The sequence below is a fragment of the Danio rerio genome, chromosome 5 (genome assembly GCF_049306965.1).
Source record: "Danio rerio strain Tuebingen ecotype United States chromosome 5, GRCz12tu, whole genome shotgun sequence".
Classification (NCBI taxonomy): Eukaryota; Metazoa; Chordata; class Actinopteri; order Cypriniformes; family Danionidae; genus Danio; species Danio rerio.
The window spans coordinates 42,673,657-42,692,777 of NC_133180.1; the positions used below are offsets into that span (position 1 = coordinate 42,673,657).

Below are 19,121 nucleotides of genomic sequence, written 5' to 3' on the forward strand. Positions count from 1 at the left end.
TTTGAAGATACACAAAGATCCTCAATCCTATGTCTTAAATATCTGTTCAATTTAGCCATTAATGAGTTCAGCCATACCAAAAAATTATTTAACCTGGAAATAAAGATTAAACAAATTAAGATTAAACTAGGATTTAAATAAAATCTATCTGTAAAAAAAAGTTGGATTCCACACAATCGATTGGTGTTTGGACAACACGAAGAAATGAAGTAAACTTTTTCATTTTTTACCATTTTAAGTGGAACGAACATAAAAAAATTAAGTTGTCCCCTAAAATACTCAGGAATAGTGTGGTTTCATCTTATTTTAAATAAGTAGTTTGACGAGATATCAATCTATCTATCTATCTATCTATCTATCTATCTGTCTATCTGTCTATCTGTCTATCTGTCTATCTATCTATCTATCTATCTATCTATCTATCTATCTATCTATCTATCTATCTGTCTATCTGTCTATCTGTCTATCTATCTATCTATCTATCTATCTATCTATCTTGATAGCTTTTGTAAGACAAAGCCTAGAAGATATTAAGTAAATCTACTTAACTCCAGTAAATCTACAGTAATTCTTTATTCAGCTTCATGTGCCATTAAGCTTAATCTCATTCTTATGGAACTGACAGAATACATGTTTTTATGTCTGAACACATTCATGTAGAGGTTTGTTTTAAAGAGATGCTGATGAAACATTTAAGGACATTTTTGAAAAGACATTACCAGTGCACACAATGTAGAATAACTTTTCATTTTCAACAGTTTTCCTAATTTACCCCATTATTTACTGTTGTTGAGAAGAATAAAAAAGGAAAAAAGAAGAAGCAATAGTGTGAGAGACACTTTCCAGCTAGAATTAACCAAGCACACAACACAGAAACTGTGGTTGACATATGTTGTAATTTCCACTCTCGATTTCCCTTAAGGATCTTGACCTTCAGGGTTTTCATTCATCTTCAATATGAAATGCTTTACATCTATTATTTAACTAATGCATCAATCTGTAATGCTTTAATCTGTAATGCTTTACTTTTAGGATGACGGTTACTGCTTCTGCACCTGTTTTATCCTGCTTCTGCATCTGTGGTTCTGTCTGATCATATGAAAAGATTTCCGTGGTTTAAGTGACAGACTAAAGCTCAGCTAAGTTTCACACTCTTCAGTTCTCAGTAAGTCATGATTCACAGCCTCATGCAGCTGAACTCAAAGAAAATATCTAACTCTGTATACAGAGAGGCTACGTTGTAAAATGCGATTCATTGACTTTAACACAATGGGTTTACACACTTTTTTAAAAGGGAGAGTTCACCCAAAACTGAAAAATCTGTCTTCATTTATTCAGTTTTTAATGTTCCAATCCTGTTTAACTTGCTTTCTCCTACTGAACACAAAAGAAGATATTTTAAAGAAAGCTGGACACTTGTAATCCTCGAATTCATATTCGTTAAATTATCTTTTGTGTTCAACAGATTAAAGAAACCTATATGAAACCACTTGAGGGTCAGTAAATGCTAAGTAAATTCTCATTTTTGGGAAAATTATCCCTTTGAAATTATTGAGTAAACTCACCTCAGTTAGTACAAAATGAAAACTCCACAAGACCGAGACCTGACCAACACAACTTATGGAAACACTTTAAATTCTTCCACTTGTAATTTCAGGTTTTTAAACATTGATAGCCTAATAATATCCATGTCAATCAGTCAATCAGTCAATCAATCAATCAATCAATCAATCACTGATTTCTGTATAGGACAGAGAAAAGCTGAATTCTTTGAAGAGTTCACATTGATAGAGACCAAGATCAGAGCTTTGTAAGTTGAGCATGGAGAATTTTTCAGATCCAGACTGAGCAGAGAAAGCTTTAATCCTACCATAACAGAAGCCTGATTCATCAATTACTTTGATCCCTGTAATTTGCTGAACAGCTGTAATAAAGGGCACCGATTTTACTCCCTTTTCAAGATAAGTCTTTTGTGTCTCCAGAATGTGTCTGTAAAATTTCAGCCCAAAACACCCATCAGATTATTTATTAGCTCTCTGTACATGCAGATTTTCAACCCCCTGCCTATCATCTCTCTCTTTATGGCTCTGATTTGTGAAGCCTTCTTTAGATAAACAGCACAGTGACAGATAAAAAGGAAGCTAATCTACCATTGATAAGAAAAACTACAGTAAGAACGTTCCCAATGATTATTTGATGTATTTGTTGTGGAGTTAATTCAAGTCTTTCTACAATGATGAGTCGCACAATGTTGTTACAAGGTTTGTACACGTGCACATTTAACTTAAAATTGTTTTTGCATGGCAAATATGACAGGATACACATTAATTTACACTACTGTATGGATGTCCGTTATGTTAATGTACAAAACAAACATGATTTAACATCCACAAACTGGGATTGAAGTATCTTCTTTTATAATTGTAGACACGTGGCTGGGGTGATGATTTTACTGTCTTTATTTCAAACATGCACTGTTTTAAAAACGTTTTAAACTTGTAAAACTAATTCTTGATTACATTTGATGATGATTGATAATCACAGAGAGCTGAACAGGTCTTTTAATCCCAGTTGCTTTATGATTGTCCTATCTTGTTGATATGATTATTTGTGTTACTAAGGAGACATGTTATTACGCAGCTGTCAATCAATTCGGTGGGTGGGGAAACCACACTCTTACTTCATGTTCCGGTTAGCCTCAAAATTGCTGGGATGAGGATCATATAACATCATATTTAATGTCAGGAAATAAAAAAAAGAGACTTATTGTGTTTATATCCCCCAATATTACTGTGGACACACTATACCTACACACAGTTCTGTCCAAACAGCTTACAAAAGATGATTGTTATTAAGGATGCCCTTTAATGTGAATCCATACAGCATTTGAATGTATGCTCAGGTTTTAATCAAAATTTTCTGGATCAAACAGGCATTTATTCTTTTTAATACATTTTCTTTGACAAACACCATCACCTGTGTGGAAAAAAACATTCACACAAGCTAGATGTAATAAAACATTAAATAGATCATAAACAACACCCATGTATACGGAAAAATCTATCGGAATTGACTGACCTCTGACATGTAAAAGACAGTGCAAACAGCTTCATGTCTCAACAAATGCACTAAGCTCAAGAGCTGTCGGTTTAGAACTTCTCACACTTTTCACTTCCTGAAAATGCTGAAAAAAGGGGCTATGATAACTCTAAATAAATCACAGGTTCGTGACGAACATTATTTCCAAATTTTCCTTTAAATAATTACAAACCAGCAGGTTCAAGAATTTTGTGAATAGCAGTTTTTCTGAAATACATTTTAGATTTGATTTCCATTTAATTTGTTTTGTATTCACAATCTTTATATATAAGCACCACATACAAGCACGTAAGAAAAACAAAAAAGACACTTGGATTTGTGTGCCACACAACTGAGCATCTGTGGCAAACCTGAAACATGCAATTCATGCTCAAAGGTCGCTGGAGTGAGACCCAGTTGCATGAACCAGTATTTAAAAATGTTTTGCTATACATACAGTAAAAACATGTTTTACTTGTCAAACAAATAAAACAGAATACATCTTTTCATGCATGTGATGTAAAAATACTTTGAACTATTTATGGAGCAATTTTTAAAAATACAGACTTTCTGTCTCCCACAAAACTGACGGTCAACATTAACCATCAAGCATGAATATATAAGTTAAGGTCAGAATTATTAGCCCCCCTGAATTATTAGCCCCCTGTTTATTTTTCCACAATTTCTGTTTAACGGAGAGCAGATTTTTTAAAACACATTTCTAATCATAATAGTTTTAATAACTCATTTTAATAACTGATTTATTTTATCTTTGCCGTGACAGTAAATAATATTTGACTAGATATTTTTCAAGACACACATTCACATTTAAAGGTTTAACTAGGTTAGTTAGGCAGGTTAGGGTAATTAGGCAAGTTATTGTACAACAGTGGTTTGTTCTGTAGACATTAAATTAAATTAAACATTTTTACCTTAAAATGTTTTTAAAAAAGTAAAAAACTGCTTTCATTCTAGCCAAAATAAAACAAATAAGATTTTCCAGAAGACAAAAGTTATTACAACAGTTATTACAACAAATGTTAATATTTGTTTGATTTTGATCCAGACAAGGTTTGTGGATCTTCCTCATTTACTACATTTTAGTCACTTGAATTATTTTAAAACTTAAAACCTATATCTAATTCAAATCCCCATGAAATTACATAATTCTCCTATTTTAAATGGTCATTTTATTTCCAAGATATGCTAAACAACATTTTCCAAACTACACAAGATGGTTGCAGGCAAAATCTAAGTAATAAAAGAGAGAGTTCTTTGATTTGGATTCTTTGCAGCTCACTTGTCTCTTCTTTTGACAGCAGCGTACAGGACAGTCTCTGAGTTGATATGTTCGAATTTATATGCATTTGTGGGACTTTTATTTGCAAGAACTGATGAGGAAGTAGAGAAAAAGATCATGAGAAAATGTTTCATGAAATCCACATTTCACATGCTGGATGTGCAGAACAAGCAAAACGTCTGCAATGCTTCACTGCAATAATAATTACCTTCACTTTCCTGGTGGTGACGGGGTTTATGATTAATTGATGCATAGGTTACTTCATCTGTTTGTCCTGGAATATCTGAGGAAACAACTATTACATTTTATTCATATAACAATGTATTAAATCATCAGCCAAGATTTCTACATCACTTCATAAAATACTAGCTTTGATTCAATTGTCTTTTCAAACTAATATCTCTTAGTAATAGACTTGTGCAGGCATTAGGCAAGATAAAAATTTTAGGCGGTTTTTAAATTATTTCTTTATTTTTTTAGTGTGTCTTAAGTTTAACGTTTAATAACTTAATTCCAATAACATTTACAGTGATTCGGACTATTAAGGAATAAACCTCATTGTGTCACCTTTCAAAAAAAGACCAAAGCCATGCTTGTGCTAAAAATGGTTCAAAAATAGCATATAATTTACTTTGGGTATGCATTCTTTTTTACAGGAACACTAAGGGGTTCTGAACAAGGGATTCATAGGATATATTATATCTGTTTGTCCTAAAATATCTTGAAAACAATTAGTACATTTTATTTACATAACAAGTTATTAAACCATTAGCAAATTTTTTTGCATCACTTTATAAAATACACCAACTCATTTTAGACCATAGTTATTTTTATGTAGTTGAATATTTGTAAATTCAGAATATTTCTCCTTACTGTTAAGACAGTTGTTCGCTCCGTGTTCAACTGGTGCACTGATGAGTGCTTGCCCTGAAAACAGAGAAGATTGTTTCCATAAAGTAAAATTGTACTGTTTGTCGCACTTAATCTTGTTAAATTGTGCCTGCAAAGAAAATAATCCAAGACATTGTCAACTAAATTCTCATTATAAGAAACTGATTTGGGGGTTACCTTTGACCAGTTCTGCTCAGTTTTATACTTGTTCTTGCAGAATAATGTAAAGTTCACAAATAAAGGATATGTATCAAATCGTGGTCAGCCGAGACGCCTTCATTGGCTCAGTTTGCTGTGTTAAGCCAAAAGGCTTTATTGACATTGTTTTTTAAATTATTATTTTTATTGATATACAGTTGAAGTCAGAATTATTAGCTTCCTTTTTTTTTCCTTTTTTAAATATTTCCCAAATTATGATTAACAGAGCAAGGAAATGTTCACAGTATGTCTGATAATATTTTTTTCTTCTGGAGAAAGTCTTATTTGTTTTATTTCAGCTAGTATAAAAGCTGTTTTAAATTTTTAAAAAACTATTTTAAGGTCAAAATTATTAGCCCCTTTAAGCTATATTTTTTTCAGTAGTCTACAGAACAAACCATCGATATACAATAACTTGCCTAATTACCCTAACCTGTGTAGTTAACCTAACTAACTTAGTTAAGCCTTTAAATGTCACTTTAAGCTGTATAGAAGTGTCTTGAAAAATATTTAGTCAAATATTATTTACTGTCATCATGGCAAAGATAAAATAAATCAGTTATTAGAAATGAGTTATTAAAACTATTTTGTTTAGAAATGTGTTGAAAAAAATCTGCTCTCCGTTAAACATAAATTGGGGAGAAAAAAAAATAAACGGGGGCTAATAATTCTGACTTGAACTGTATTTGCAATATATTTCATTGTTAATTTAATTGCCAGGATTCCCAACATGTTCAATTTAAAAATATAAATTTTTGCTACTTTAGGGATAGTTCACCCTTTGGATGATTCATCGGTGGAATGAACAAAACTGAAATCTGGAATACCAGCTTAAAGAGTTCACTTATACAATACTTTGGGTGAAATTCAGTTTTAGTGTGCTTCTCAGCTGATCATTTCAGAGGCACTTGATAAAATATGTATTGATTATAACATTTTAATGTATAAGTTCTTTAACCATTTATATACAGCTTAATTTATTTATTTACCTACTGTTTGCTTTTCAGCCATATCTGTTTGGATAGTGCGTATAGCATTAAAAAGTTAGTAACATTTGCAGTGCAGTGACTTACGTTTTATCCACGCAAAGTAAACAGAGAGAGAGACGAGAGAGAGAAGCAGAAATCCTCCTCCAGTTGCTGCTGCAACCACGAGCCGCCAGTTATCGAGAAATAAAAACTCCACAAGAGCGAGACCTGATCAAGATCAGATATTGATGTAAATACCTTTACATTTTTCATAAACATAATTTCCATGTAAATATGTAAAAATCAAGCACTCACTGATTTCTGTATAGGCCAGAGAACAGTTGAATTCTCTGAAGAGTTCACATTGATAGAGACCGAGATCAGAGCTCTGCACTTTATTAATGAGGATGGAGAAGTTTCCAGATCCAGACTGAGAAGAGAAAGCTTTAATTCTACCACGTCTGTTATCCCAGAAACTTGATTCCCCATTTACTTTGATCTCTACAATGTGCTGAACAGTTGTACTAATCTGACTCCAGACAGCACTTGAATTTGTTATCAGTTTTGATCTAAAGAGATCTAGATCAAACAGGCAAGGCAGCAGGACGTTAGACTCCAGTTCAGTGGTTACATTTATTCTTGTAATCAAGTTCCTTTTACAAACACCATTGCCTGTGTGGAAACACATGAACAAGAGCTAGATAATAATAAAAAAATGATGTGTCATGAACAACACCCATGTATACAGTAAATCACTCTGAATTGACTGACCTCTGACATGTATAAGACAGCAGCAGCAGATCATCATGACCCCAGCAGAGAAACACAGTCCAAACAGCTTCATATCTCATGTCAACAACTGCACTGAGCTCAAGCGCTGCGAGGTGAGAACGTCTTATGCTTGTCACTTCCTGAAAATGCTGAGAAAAAAGGAGAAAAACCACAATGAAGATTCTAAATGAATAAAAGGTTCATGATAAATGTTTTTTTCCAAACTTTTCTGTAAACAATTACAAAACAACAGGTTGAAGAAGTCTATAGGAAAAATAAAAATTTCTTTTCTTTTGTATTCATCAGATGTGTATATCCTTATGCAAGCACCATAAACAAGAAAGAAAAGCAAAAAAGACACTTTGTGAGCCACACTTAAACCCAACTGAACTTCTGTGGCAAACCTGAAACATGCAATTCATGCTCAAAAGTCTACAGATGTAACTGAGCTGGAGTGAGCTACAGTAATAGGAAACGCGCACCGGTATGCAGGAAATGTTTGCTGCTAATAAGAGTCACAAGTTAACAAGCAATAAAGGAAGAAACCACACTGGAGCCGTCACATATGGCATGTCTCCCATTCTCATAGTCCAGCATTTAGTTTTGCTTCCTTTAGTTACTCTATTCCTCTCTATTTTGCAAGATTTTTGTTTTTTCTATTTTTGTTTTGCAAGATCTTACTTGAATTGAATGCACCACATTACTACAAACTTTTAATCACTAGTGAGAAACTTTCTTTAAGGCCTGAATTTCTGAGTGCATCATTCAGAACTGTGTCATGAAGCAAAAGTATGGAAATCAGTAAAAGACTATGTCATTGCTGAGGGAAAAACCTACAATCCCTTGAAGCAATGCAAATGACTCAATCAAATAAAAGATGGCAAATATTGGATGTATTTGTCAATATTTAACTATTTGAAGAGAGTAAGGTGTTGTCATCTACGAAGCTAAACATCTGGTCACTGCATCTCTTTGATTGGCAGAACAGTATCATGTGTAAGGTCATTTTTCTGCACAAATTCCTCTATTAAACATGATTGACTCAATAACAAGCAGTACCAGCGCATCACCAGCATGCTCCAACCAAAGTGATTTGAACTCTTCTGATAGTTCTAATGTAAATCCATGTCGAATTGTAGATCAAAACTTTCCAACTTTAACTCATTCGTTTACCCAGAATCTTGTCGTCAACCTCACTCGACCTGTGTTTTTATATTTACATCAGAAAGTTCAGCTCATGAACGTACGTAAACGGCACTTGCAAAACTCAAAGTTTTTAAGTTGAGTGTACAAAACATTGGATTTCTTGAACAACATTAAATAGTTAAAATGAATAAACATTTTGTCATTTACATAATAATAAATTGAAGCTACAACTAATGATATATCCGTCAGTGTATTAATAAATGTACAATCTTTCAGTTTACTGCGATTTGTCTTTGTAAGGTTTTGTTAGCAGTTTCGGTGTTCCAGAGTGTTTTAAATTTTCATTTAATAAAAGTGTTTCACAAATACATTAAAGTCTTTTTTACAATACATGCATTGAAAGACTTTCAACTATTTGTGGAGCAATTTACAGCAAATACAGAAATACAGACTCGCTGTCTCACACAAAACCAATTAAGTGACAACCATCATTAATTATCAAGCATGTACATTTTAAGTCAGAAATATTAGCCCCCTGAATTATTAGCCCCCGTTTAATTTTATCCACAATTTCTGTTTTACAAAGAGATTTTTTTAGCACATTTCTAAACATAATAGCTTTAATAACTCATTTCTACTGATTTATTTTATATTTACCATGATGACAGTAAATAATATTTTACTAGGTGTTTTTCAAGCCACTTCTATACAGCTTAAAGTGAAATTTAAAGGCTTAAATGTTAATTAGGTTAACTAGACAGGTTAGGGTCATTAGGCAAGTTATTAAATAATGATGGTTTGTAAACTAACGAAAAATATATATAGCCTAAAGGGGCTAATAATTTTGTCCCTAAAATGGTTTTTTAAAAAAATTAAAAACTGCTTTTAATCTAGCCTAAATAAAACAAACAAAACTTTCTCCAGAAGAAAATATATTATCGGACAAACTGTGAGAATTTCCTGAATCTGTTAAACATCATTTGGGAAATATTTAAAAAAGAAAAGAAAATTCAAAGGGTGCTAATAATTCTGACTTCAACTGTATATACCCAACACTAATATATGTGGACAGATGAAGTCAAAAATAGTCTAATACAAGTTTGTCTGACACTTTTCTGTATTTCAGTGTATTGAGATAAGCCACATCTAAAAACAACTTAAAGATTTACATTTAAAGTGCACCTACAGTATTTCACCCCTTTTACAAGATGTAAGATAGGCCTTTAGTGTCTCCAGAAAGTGACTGTAACGTTTCAGCTCAAAATAGCCCCCAGATTCTTTATTATAGCCTTCAGAATCTACCTATTTGTAGTCTGATTACATTGTAGTTGTTTTGAAGCCTGTGGCTTTAAATGCAAATGAGCTGCTTCTCCCCGCCCACTGCTCCCATGTGTCTGTCTCTTTCATCGTGCGTTTCAAAGGGCCGTCAGTGAGAGACAGACTTGGATGATTATAAACTTAAGATTATAGTGGTTATAGGAATTTGTTGGAATATACAACCAGTTCCATGCATGTTCAATAAAAAAGGTCAGGAGAGGTTTTTCTTTAACGTTTAACATATTAGCAATTTATTGGATAAAAGTGAATAATTCGAATCACAGAATTCTGTTATCAATGCAATGCAAAAGTTACATTCAGGAGGTGTGCAACAATTTTCATTTTCTGACTTCAACTTATTTAGGCAGCTGATATTAACTGGTGGAGTTTAGTGAAATTCGTCACTTGTCAATCATTCTCCAGTCCATCATGGGTCACCTTTATCAGGCTTGAATTTTCACTGCCAAAAGGGTATCTTTTTAGTGGGTGTGGTGTGCAACAAACAGGTTTCAGTCAACGTCATTCTCGCTCGAGGAAATGTCTACAGTAAAGCTGTAAGGGGCGTTCACATATCATATGAGAAGCACTTCTCACAATACAGATGCTTTAGTTTATACACATAAACACTTGTGTATAAATGTTCATTAATCACCTTTATTTTTTCTACAAATTCTCTGCACAGCATTAAAAGCATAAGACTTTCTGTGCTGTTCAGTTTTAACATCTTTCTGCTGATAGAAAGTTTCTGCAGAGATTAATTTAATTTTGGACCAGCATTTATCTACTTCTGCAAAAATGTTTCATTAATGCAAAACCAGAACTAGAACTCCTGAAAAAGTTGAGTTAATATATGACCAATATAAATAACTGTTTAATGAAAAGAAAAAGAGACAAAAATAATAAAAAAATATTCCTTTTTCCCAACAGATTACATAGCAACTTTACTGTCTTTATTACAAACATGCTCCGTTTTAAAAATGTTTTAAACTTATAAACCTTTTATAAATTACAGAAAGTTGTAACAAATATTTTAATCCCAGTTTATTTGCAAAAACAATGTTGTGTGGACGTGTGTACATGTTAATATAAAAACATTCCACCTGTCAACCTATTCGGTGAGCGGGGAAAACTGCACTCCTACGTCACATTGCGGTCGGCCTCAAATTCACTGGGATTTCAATCTTAATGTTAAGAAAAAAAAGAAAAAGAAAAAAAAAGAGACTTGTTGGGTTTGTATCACTCCAATATGACAGTGGACACACACTATACCTACACACAGTTCTGTCCAAACCTTCCAAAAGTTGATCCTTATCATTGATGCCCTTTAAATAGATTAATTAACTCGCACAGATAAGATTGTATATATGGGAAAAATGTAGAAACGTAGAAAATAAATTAAAATTATAGTTTAAAAAAAATGTATAAGGAAAGAAATGAGTAATGTAAACTACTTTTAGCAGATCATGTTGTAAATTCTAAATAATACACTAATAATAATATGTTTTAAAAAAGCAATTTTGCTTGGTTTCGTTTTTTTTTTATGATGAGACTATGAGCCCTATAATACACCCGGCGCAATAGGGTGCAAGACATGTTTGGTGCAATTTGTTAATATTTTCAGTAATAAGGGCCCGGGGGTGGGGGCTGGTTAGATAACGCACATTGATGAAGGAAATCAATTTTGTGCCATGCACTTTAGACTTTACGCCTAGATCATTAAAATAGAGCCCAAAGTGTTAAGAATAAAAGCCCTTAATATAGGCCAGAGCCAATTACTTCAACATGATATATAGAAATGACAATACACTGACAACTCAGGGACTCTTTCTGAATCAGCAGCTGTCAGATGAGTGTGTCTGCATGTGAACTGTAACAAGAAGAAGAAGAAGAAGAAGAAAAAAAAAAAGCTCAAGCATCACCTCAGGTTGCACATTGCAGTTGGTTGGTTAAGGTGATGCTTCTCACACCAATGTGCAAGACATTATAGCATCTGTGAGTTGGGTGTCAAATTGGGTGTTCATTTGAACCAGGTTTTATCTTAGCACTTTTACTCGTTTAAGACCTTCACTAGGCAAGGCAACGCAAGTTTATTTATATAGCACATTTCATACACAGTGGGAATTTAAAGTGCTTTACATAAACAGGAATAAAAGAGACAAGTATAAAAAAAAAGAAAAATAAATAATAAAAATGATAGAAAAAACTGATAAAAATGTTTAGTATAGTTTATAAAATAATGAAAAAGAGAAGGACATAATAAAGCGATCTGTCGGATGTAGCACAGTGCTCATTCAGTCAAGGCACAGCTAAACAGATGTGTTTTCAGTCTCGATTTAATTGTGCCTATTATTAGAGCACATCTGATCATTTCTGGAAGCTGATTACAGCAGCAGGGGGCAAAGTAGCTGAAAGCAGATTCACCCTGCTTTGGACTCTTGGAATTTTTATATGATTCTAAAGATGTAAGTGATTTTTTAGGTTTGTATTCAGTGAGCATATCTGTAATATATTCAGATCCTAGGCCATTAAGTGATTTATAGACCAGTAATAATACTTTAAAATCTATTATGAATGTAACTGGGAGCCAGTGTAAAGACCCGAGGACAGTTGTGATGTGCTCTGATTTCTTTGGTTCTGGTCAGAATCCTGGCCGCAGCGTTCTGGATGAGCTGTAACTGTCTGACTGTCTTTTTGGGAAGGCTTGTGAGAAGGCCGTTACAGTAATCCACCCCGCTGCTGATAAAAGCATGAACAAGTCTTCACTAGAAACAAAGCATCTGATTCTTGCAATGTTTTTGAGATGATAGTATGCTGATTTACTGACTGCTTTGACATGACTACTGAAACTCAGATCTGACTCCAGTCACACCAAGATTCTTGACCTTATTTTTTGTTGTTTAACCTTTAGTGCCAAGGTACGCATTCACCTTGAGAACCTCATCTCTGTTCCCAAACACAATGACTTAAGTTTTCTCTTTGTTTAACTGAAGAAAGTTTTGCCACATCCAACTGTTCATTTCATCAATGCACTGGTAGAGGGTGTCAATGGGGCTGTAGTCATTAGGCAGTAAGGCTAAGTAGATCTGAGTGTCATCAGCATAGCTGTGGTAAGAAATTTGATTTTTTTCTTTATTATTTGGCTCAGAGGAAACATATAAAGGTTGAACAGGAGAGGTGCCAGAATCGAGCCTTGTGGGACTCCACACGTCAAGGGTGTCCACTTTGACCTATGGTCACCAACAGTATACTGACATAGTAACCTCTTCCTTCAACGTAAGATCTGAACCATTTGAAGACCGTGCCAGACAGCCCAACCAAGTTTTCCAGCCTATCCAGAAGTATGCTGAGATCGACAGTGTCAAATGCGGCACTGAGATAGAGCAGTACCAGCGCACCGTTAGTTTACCTGAATCTGTATTTAAGCGTATATCATTGATTATCTTTATAAGAGCACTTTCTTTACTGTGATGTGCTCTGAAACCAGATTGAAAATTGTCTAAATACCCCTTGAAGTTTAAGAATTTGTTAACCTGGTTGAAAACAAAATTTTCAATGATTTTGCCAATGAAAGGGAGATTTGAGATTGGTCTGTAATTGCTTAATAGGGTGTTTTCCAGGTTGCTCTTCTTCAAGAGGGCATTAAAAACTGCAGGGCTTAACAATTAGGACCTCCTGATGGCCCCAGGCCAGTGTGCGAGGCGCTTGGACAGTAGACAGGATTGTTACTGGCCCAATCTGTGCTGCCTTGTCACAAAGCGTTCTATTTGCCTGCGACTATTTGTCAATTGCATATGAATACAGTCTTAGAAATGAGAAACAGTTTGTGCTTTTAAGCCTTTAAATGCTACCTTCTCTGTGATGTCGTAAACGCCATATTGCTTTTCGGTTACTCATATCTGAATGGAGCATTGTGAGCATGTTGTTTTTTGTAACCTGGTTAAAACCAGTACAGCAAAGTGATGGCAACATCAAATTATGAGGCTTAAAGAATGTCTTGGAAGTGGACATGTACGTGGGTACAGCACGACGATTTGCTCATTATACATATATTAACATTTTAAAAATATTTAAATTCTAGTTTCAAACACATTTTTGACACAATATTTTAAAAATGTGGCAAGAAATAGCTATTAACCTATACTTTTTTTTTTTTTTTGGTGGGCCAGTTAAATATTTGCAGGCCAGTAAAAATCTGAATGGCTGGCCCAGGAAGTGCATTTTCAGGTTTCAATTAAAGATTACAAGGGCAAACAATTTTTATTCTTAATGACAGATGAATTGTTCACCACAAAACGGAGACACTGTTCACTGTCAGTGGTGTAAAGTAACTAACTACAAATACTCAAATGACTGTAATTGAGTAGTTTTTCTCAGAAATTGTCATTTACTAAGTAGTTTTATTAAATGTGTACTTTTACTCTTCCTTGAGTGCATTTTAGTGTAGTGTGGGTTCTTTTACTCCACTACTTTAACCTGCAGTCACTACTTTATTTTTTCCTGCCTATGGGGATTATAAAATCAGCCCTTTATTTCCTGTCCAATCAAATTGCACATAGAAGGTAAACAGTATTATAATGAACTACCTCAAGGCATGGGCGATTTATAATTGCAGCAAACTGTTTGAAAGCATTAAAAGTGTAAAAGAAACAACTTTACATAAATTGACGAGAGACTGTTTAGATGCATGTCACTGATGATAAGATGATGGATATTTACTGTATGATGAGTAAAATGGCCTTAAACACCCAGCAGGCACAATACAATAAATCTGCAAATGTATTAAACACACTAGATTAAAAGTGTGCGCTACTCATTTTAAGTTTTGTCATAAGTTTTGGTTAGTAGAATAGTTTAGATAGGGCATGAAAACGCTGAAGATTTTTCTTTTTCTTTCGTTTCTTAGATAGAGCAGAGGTGTCCAAAGTCGGTCCAGGAGGGCCGGTGTCCTGCTGACTTTAGTTCCAACTTGCTTCAACACACCTGCCTGAAAGTTTCTAATATACCTAGTTAGAGCTTGATTAGCTGGTTCAGGTGTGTTTGATTAGGGTTGGAGCTAAACTCTCCAGGACACGGGCCCTCTGGGGCCGAGTGTGGACACCTCTGGTTTAGAGATTGTGGGTTTTCATAGTTGTGTTTTGTTATATTATTTTCTTTGGCACTGCTTTTGTTCCTCTTCCCCTTTATTACAACCATTTATTTGATTTATTTTGTATATACTTTGTTATCATTTACTCACTTTGGAAAATTAACACTATGATTACACTATGAGTTGTTTGTCTGCTCCTTTGCCGCCGCCACCACCATTCATAAAGGGGCCATAAAGTTTAAATGTTGCTGTAACCCTAGCATTTCCATCTTAAATAACCGTAACAGGTAACAGGTATTATTCCCTTTAATCCACAGTCTAAAGCACATATAATGATGTGTGGCTGCTGGATGCAAACTCAGAGTCATTGCCTGGATTTTGCGAACCAGATTCAGTAAAAAAATAAAATAAAAAAATAAAAAAAACTCTTTAAGGTTCAAAAGTAGAAAAGTTATCTAAATCTTGGATTAGCTGAGGGAGAGTAAATAAATAGCAGGTTTATATAGTGGGTGAACCATCTATTCAGTGCACCCCAATTCAGTATTAGCAGAACTTAAAGTACCTGTGCATGCTAATGAAGTCATTTATTCCTCCTCACCATGATCCAAATCTGCATGACTGTCATTTTTCTGCTGGACACAAAGACAGACAAGATGTTGATTTACACAGTATAGAAAAAAAGTAGTTTTTTTTTCTTCAGAGTATACCTGGTTTTACAAACTCTGTTACATTTTGCTATATTTTCTTGTATTTAATTAAGTAAATGAGCAGAGACAAGAGATACAGCGCAGTCAGTTTCAGAGAGGTGGAGCTCTGTTCTACTTTATTGATTGGTCTGCACATTTCTCATCCATCTATTGAGGAGACAGAGTGATACAAACATTGGATTTCAACATCAGGGGATGCTTTTTTTCCAAGTCTAGATTTAGAACAGACCAGAAAAAAAGGAAGTCCCCCTTGCAAAGCTGGACTGTAAAATAGACTGACATGATGAGCAATTTTCATTTTCTTTAAGATTCAAGTTTCACCATTTTGTCAACGCCACTGTAAACACTTGACACCCTGTTAAACAGGATGAATATAACATTGATGCTGAAAATGACGGAAAATAAGAATGTGGAAAAACCCAAACGTCAGCTCGACATTGTTTTTTGAAACTTCTGAAGAAACAAAACCATATTTCAAATAAAGATCAGACGGTTGGTGTTGCTGAAACCAAGCAGAAGCACACAAAGTGCAGAAAAAGCAGGATAGCGAGATGTCTTCAGATATCAGGGACCTCCATTAGCTTTCAAAACATTGAACTACTTCTGCATGTAACTAAAAACTGAGCTTATTCACTTTCAGACACGGAGACATTCAGATCTCTGAATGAATGAGAGCCACCACTCGGCAGCCGCTGAGATAAACGGTACCGATTTTATACGCTTAATCCAAACAAAAAAGTCAAAAATGGAGTAAGTGATTGGTACATGAATATATCTGAAAGCGCTCCAGACCCCTGCATGACACTCAATAACTTAGATTACAGGTAGTATGTTCTTAAGCTTTTCAAAATTACGAAGGAAAAAAAAGTGCAACAATGGTGCAGAGATGTATCAAGTTTGGTACTTCCTCTTTTTGTCTTTGCATTTTGTTTTGTGGTCTAGGGAGAAAAAAAAGAAGAAATAAAAAGAAAAATCACACATTTGGACTCCTTTGTCATCAGTAAAAGATTTACAAACTTTTCCCCAGAAACATATTCTTCAAAAAGCAAATAAAGTTACTGAGGGAAGGGTGGCGGTGACCACATAAAACCTGTAAGAAACGCCCTGAAAGAACAGTCAGCAAAGTAAAGATGACGGGTCGCGTCACACTGCCAGACATTCAATGGTAGCCCAAACACTGCACAGATCTGCAACAGGCCACTGCTAAAGACCAAGCTGAAAAGAAAAGCCGGAAAAACTGAACATTCATCTTATGTCTGAAGCTTCACTGTCAATCTGAAAACCAGAAAAGGCTTATGGCGTCTTTGATTGAGTCCTCCTAGAAGAGTTGATGAACGACTGTGGTTCCTCCCTACAGTAACAAATGGAAAGACGTCAACAGTGCTGCACACACACACACACACACACAGGCTCCGCATCTGAAGGGGGAAAGGCAATGAAGTCTGTTTGCGTTTTGTTTCCATCAGACCATTACTTTCAGATGTGGGAAGCTCAATGCTCTTCACTCAGCTGAACACTAAATTCGCCAGTGTCTCCTTCCACCCAGTCATCCATCCAACCATCCATTCATCCATACAACCATCCACCCAGTCATCCATCAAACTGGGAAAGATTTAAAAAGCAATGTTAAAAACGCAGGGAAAATAAGAGTTAAAGGAAAAACACTGCAAAAGGTTACTCTATTTACATACATAGATTTTTTTCTTTTTCAAAGACAAAAAATCTTTACAGAAACAAATTTTCAGCAAACAAGGTTCTTTACAAGTTCTTCATCCTTCGTCTCTATTCACTTGGGATTAGATCTAGTTTTTAATCCCCAAACGGGCCAAAGCGTCGGATTCAATCAGTGGCTCTCTGCAATGCTCTCTCTGACCACCAGTGGGCACCAAAGTAGCACCAAACGTGGGTCCTCCTTCGCAGCTGAATCTCACCCTCCAGTGGCAGTGAGTGGGATTCATGAAGACAGTGAAAGAAGGGCGATGGTGAGCAGGAGCGGGACATGGACGCGTGTGAAGGAGAGGGGTGGGGTCACTGCCTCAGTCGTCGCTGTCTGAGAGGGTCTCGTACTGCTCTGACAGCAGCGGCGGCTCTCTTTCCCAGGCTCGTGTGGGAGCCACAGGGGCCGTGGTACCACCCTGTGCTTGCTGCTGGGACTGCATGGAGGGAGACGGGCAGGCCATGGAGGAAGGTGGGGTACTACTGAGCATGCGCATCGTCAGGGGGTTGTAAGGGAACTGCATTGAACCTGAGGCAGAAGAAGAGAGAAACTATCATCACTAATGTCACTGTGGCTAAATCATTTCATCTGAGGATGCAGACTGCACAAGCTCACCCGTGGACGAGGGCCTGTCCTCCCATGCCCAGGTGGGAGCCTGTCTGTGGTAATCGCCCTCTGAATGGACAGAGGACACAGAAGAGGGCCGCTCTCCGGCTGAGTATGCCTGGCCTGGGTTGGGAGACTTTGATTTCCTGCTGCTTGCTTTGCTCTGAAGCTTCTGCTTCCCTGCTGAGGAGACAGAATGAGTGAGAATATGCTTAATTTCTATCTTTGTTCAGGTCATAAATGAAAATATTTAAAATAGAGCCGATACAGAATACATAAACAACAAGCAGATATTCCTCATTTCCACTGTGTGGTACAGTTGAGTAGAATACAGTTAAGTATGGTTCAGTATAAATCACGATGATCAGGCCTGCATGCCCACTGCTGATAGTACACTTATTTGGCAAGCAAAAGTATGGCAAAGATGTATTTGAAATCAATCTTGCTTGAAGAAGAAACCAGTATGGGTTGTTCCCTTAGTGCACATATTGAGAATGGCCCCATAAACAATGAATGAGAGTAGACCATGTTCTTGCTTATTGGCATGTGGCCGTTTGACACAAGATGATGACAAACTGTGCATGAGACAGGTTCAACCATGGTTGTTGTGTTTTAAATGTGTATCTAAATATCGTGTTTAAATTCCTGTGACTTGTTGAATGCGCAAGTGACGGATTTCTGTAAACCAAGAGTCTAGCACACTCTCGATAGATTGTAAAGCTTGTTTCAAATGCGAACAAGTATCTGCATCTGAAAGGGTGTGAGCCAAATGTCCTAAAGGAACTCAAAAGTTGAGACCCAACCAAACCAGTTGGGTAATCTCCGGGGGTATACTTACAGTATACTTTGTTATAAAGTAGTGTCTCACAGACAGTACTTTGGGTTAAGCTACATAAAGACCAATGGGTTAACATCAATGCTGAGGAACTGCACTTTTCATCGTCTTTAATAAAATCTTCTCCTGATAAGAACTTTGTTCTGCTCACTTATTTTATGCATTAGAGTCATCCAATACATTGGCGAGCCACCCAAGAAGGGTCAACCCAAATACAGCAAAACCTAACAACTCTTTAGTACTGAAAGGATTCCAAACAGTGGTACCCTACCCTATTGTGGTTCTTCAGACAGTGAAAATTTAAATAAATGCACATAATGCTGTATTGCTGTGGAAATTACCCATAAAAGACCACTTGAATGTATTTAAAACTTTGATATTGTTGTCCAAATATTTTATAAATGCCTCAAAACATGGCATTGTTTCAACATTTTTATGTTGTTAAATGAGAGAACATTTGATTTAACATATTGTAAATCCCTAACAGTCTTTTGTTCTTGC

General features: G+C 35.5%; 2 protein-coding genes across 57 annotated transcripts in view; both read right to left on the reverse strand.

Annotated features, from left to right (window-relative positions):
• Window positions 1-4,250: 4,250 nt before the first annotated feature.
• si:dkey-65b12.12 lies at window positions 4,251-15,613 on the reverse strand. Of its 7 annotated transcripts, none has more exons than XM_073951260.1 (7): window positions 15,318-15,613; window positions 7,207-7,355; window positions 6,751-7,107; window positions 6,541-6,663; window positions 5,252-5,305; window positions 4,587-4,661; window positions 4,251-4,469 (listed from the first exon to the last, which is right to left on the reverse strand). In XM_073951260.1, exons 2-7 carry the CDS (start codon window positions 7,277-7,279, stop codon window positions 4,375-4,377), a joined length of 777 nt encoding a protein of 258 aa, XP_073807361.1. In that variant the 5' UTR covers window positions 7,280-7,355; window positions 15,318-15,613; the 3' UTR covers window positions 4,251-4,374. The 7 variants fall into 7 exon arrangements, with proteins under 7 accessions (XP_073807361.1, XP_073807359.1, XP_073807356.1 ...); XM_073951258.1 differs by lacking the exon at window positions 15,318-15,613 and adding an exon at window positions 7,689-7,715; XM_073951255.1 differs by lacking the exon at window positions 15,318-15,613 and adding an exon at window positions 7,689-7,715 and having other exon boundaries at window positions 4,587-4,673.
• The window catches only part of ncor1 (nuclear receptor corepressor 1), a 114,839-nt gene continuing 111,264 nt past the window's right edge, over window positions 15,547-19,121 (reverse strand). For 32 of the 50 annotated variants that reach the window (XM_073949978.1, XM_073949964.1, XM_073949971.1 and 29 more), the window contains 2 exons: window positions 17,795-17,968; window positions 15,547-17,707 (listed from right to left, as the gene is read on the reverse strand). In XM_073949978.1, the coding sequence (XP_073806079.1) occupies window positions 17,499-17,707; window positions 17,795-17,968 (383 nt within the window). In that variant the 3' untranslated portion in view covers window positions 15,547-17,498. 50 annotated transcript variants of the gene reach the window in all.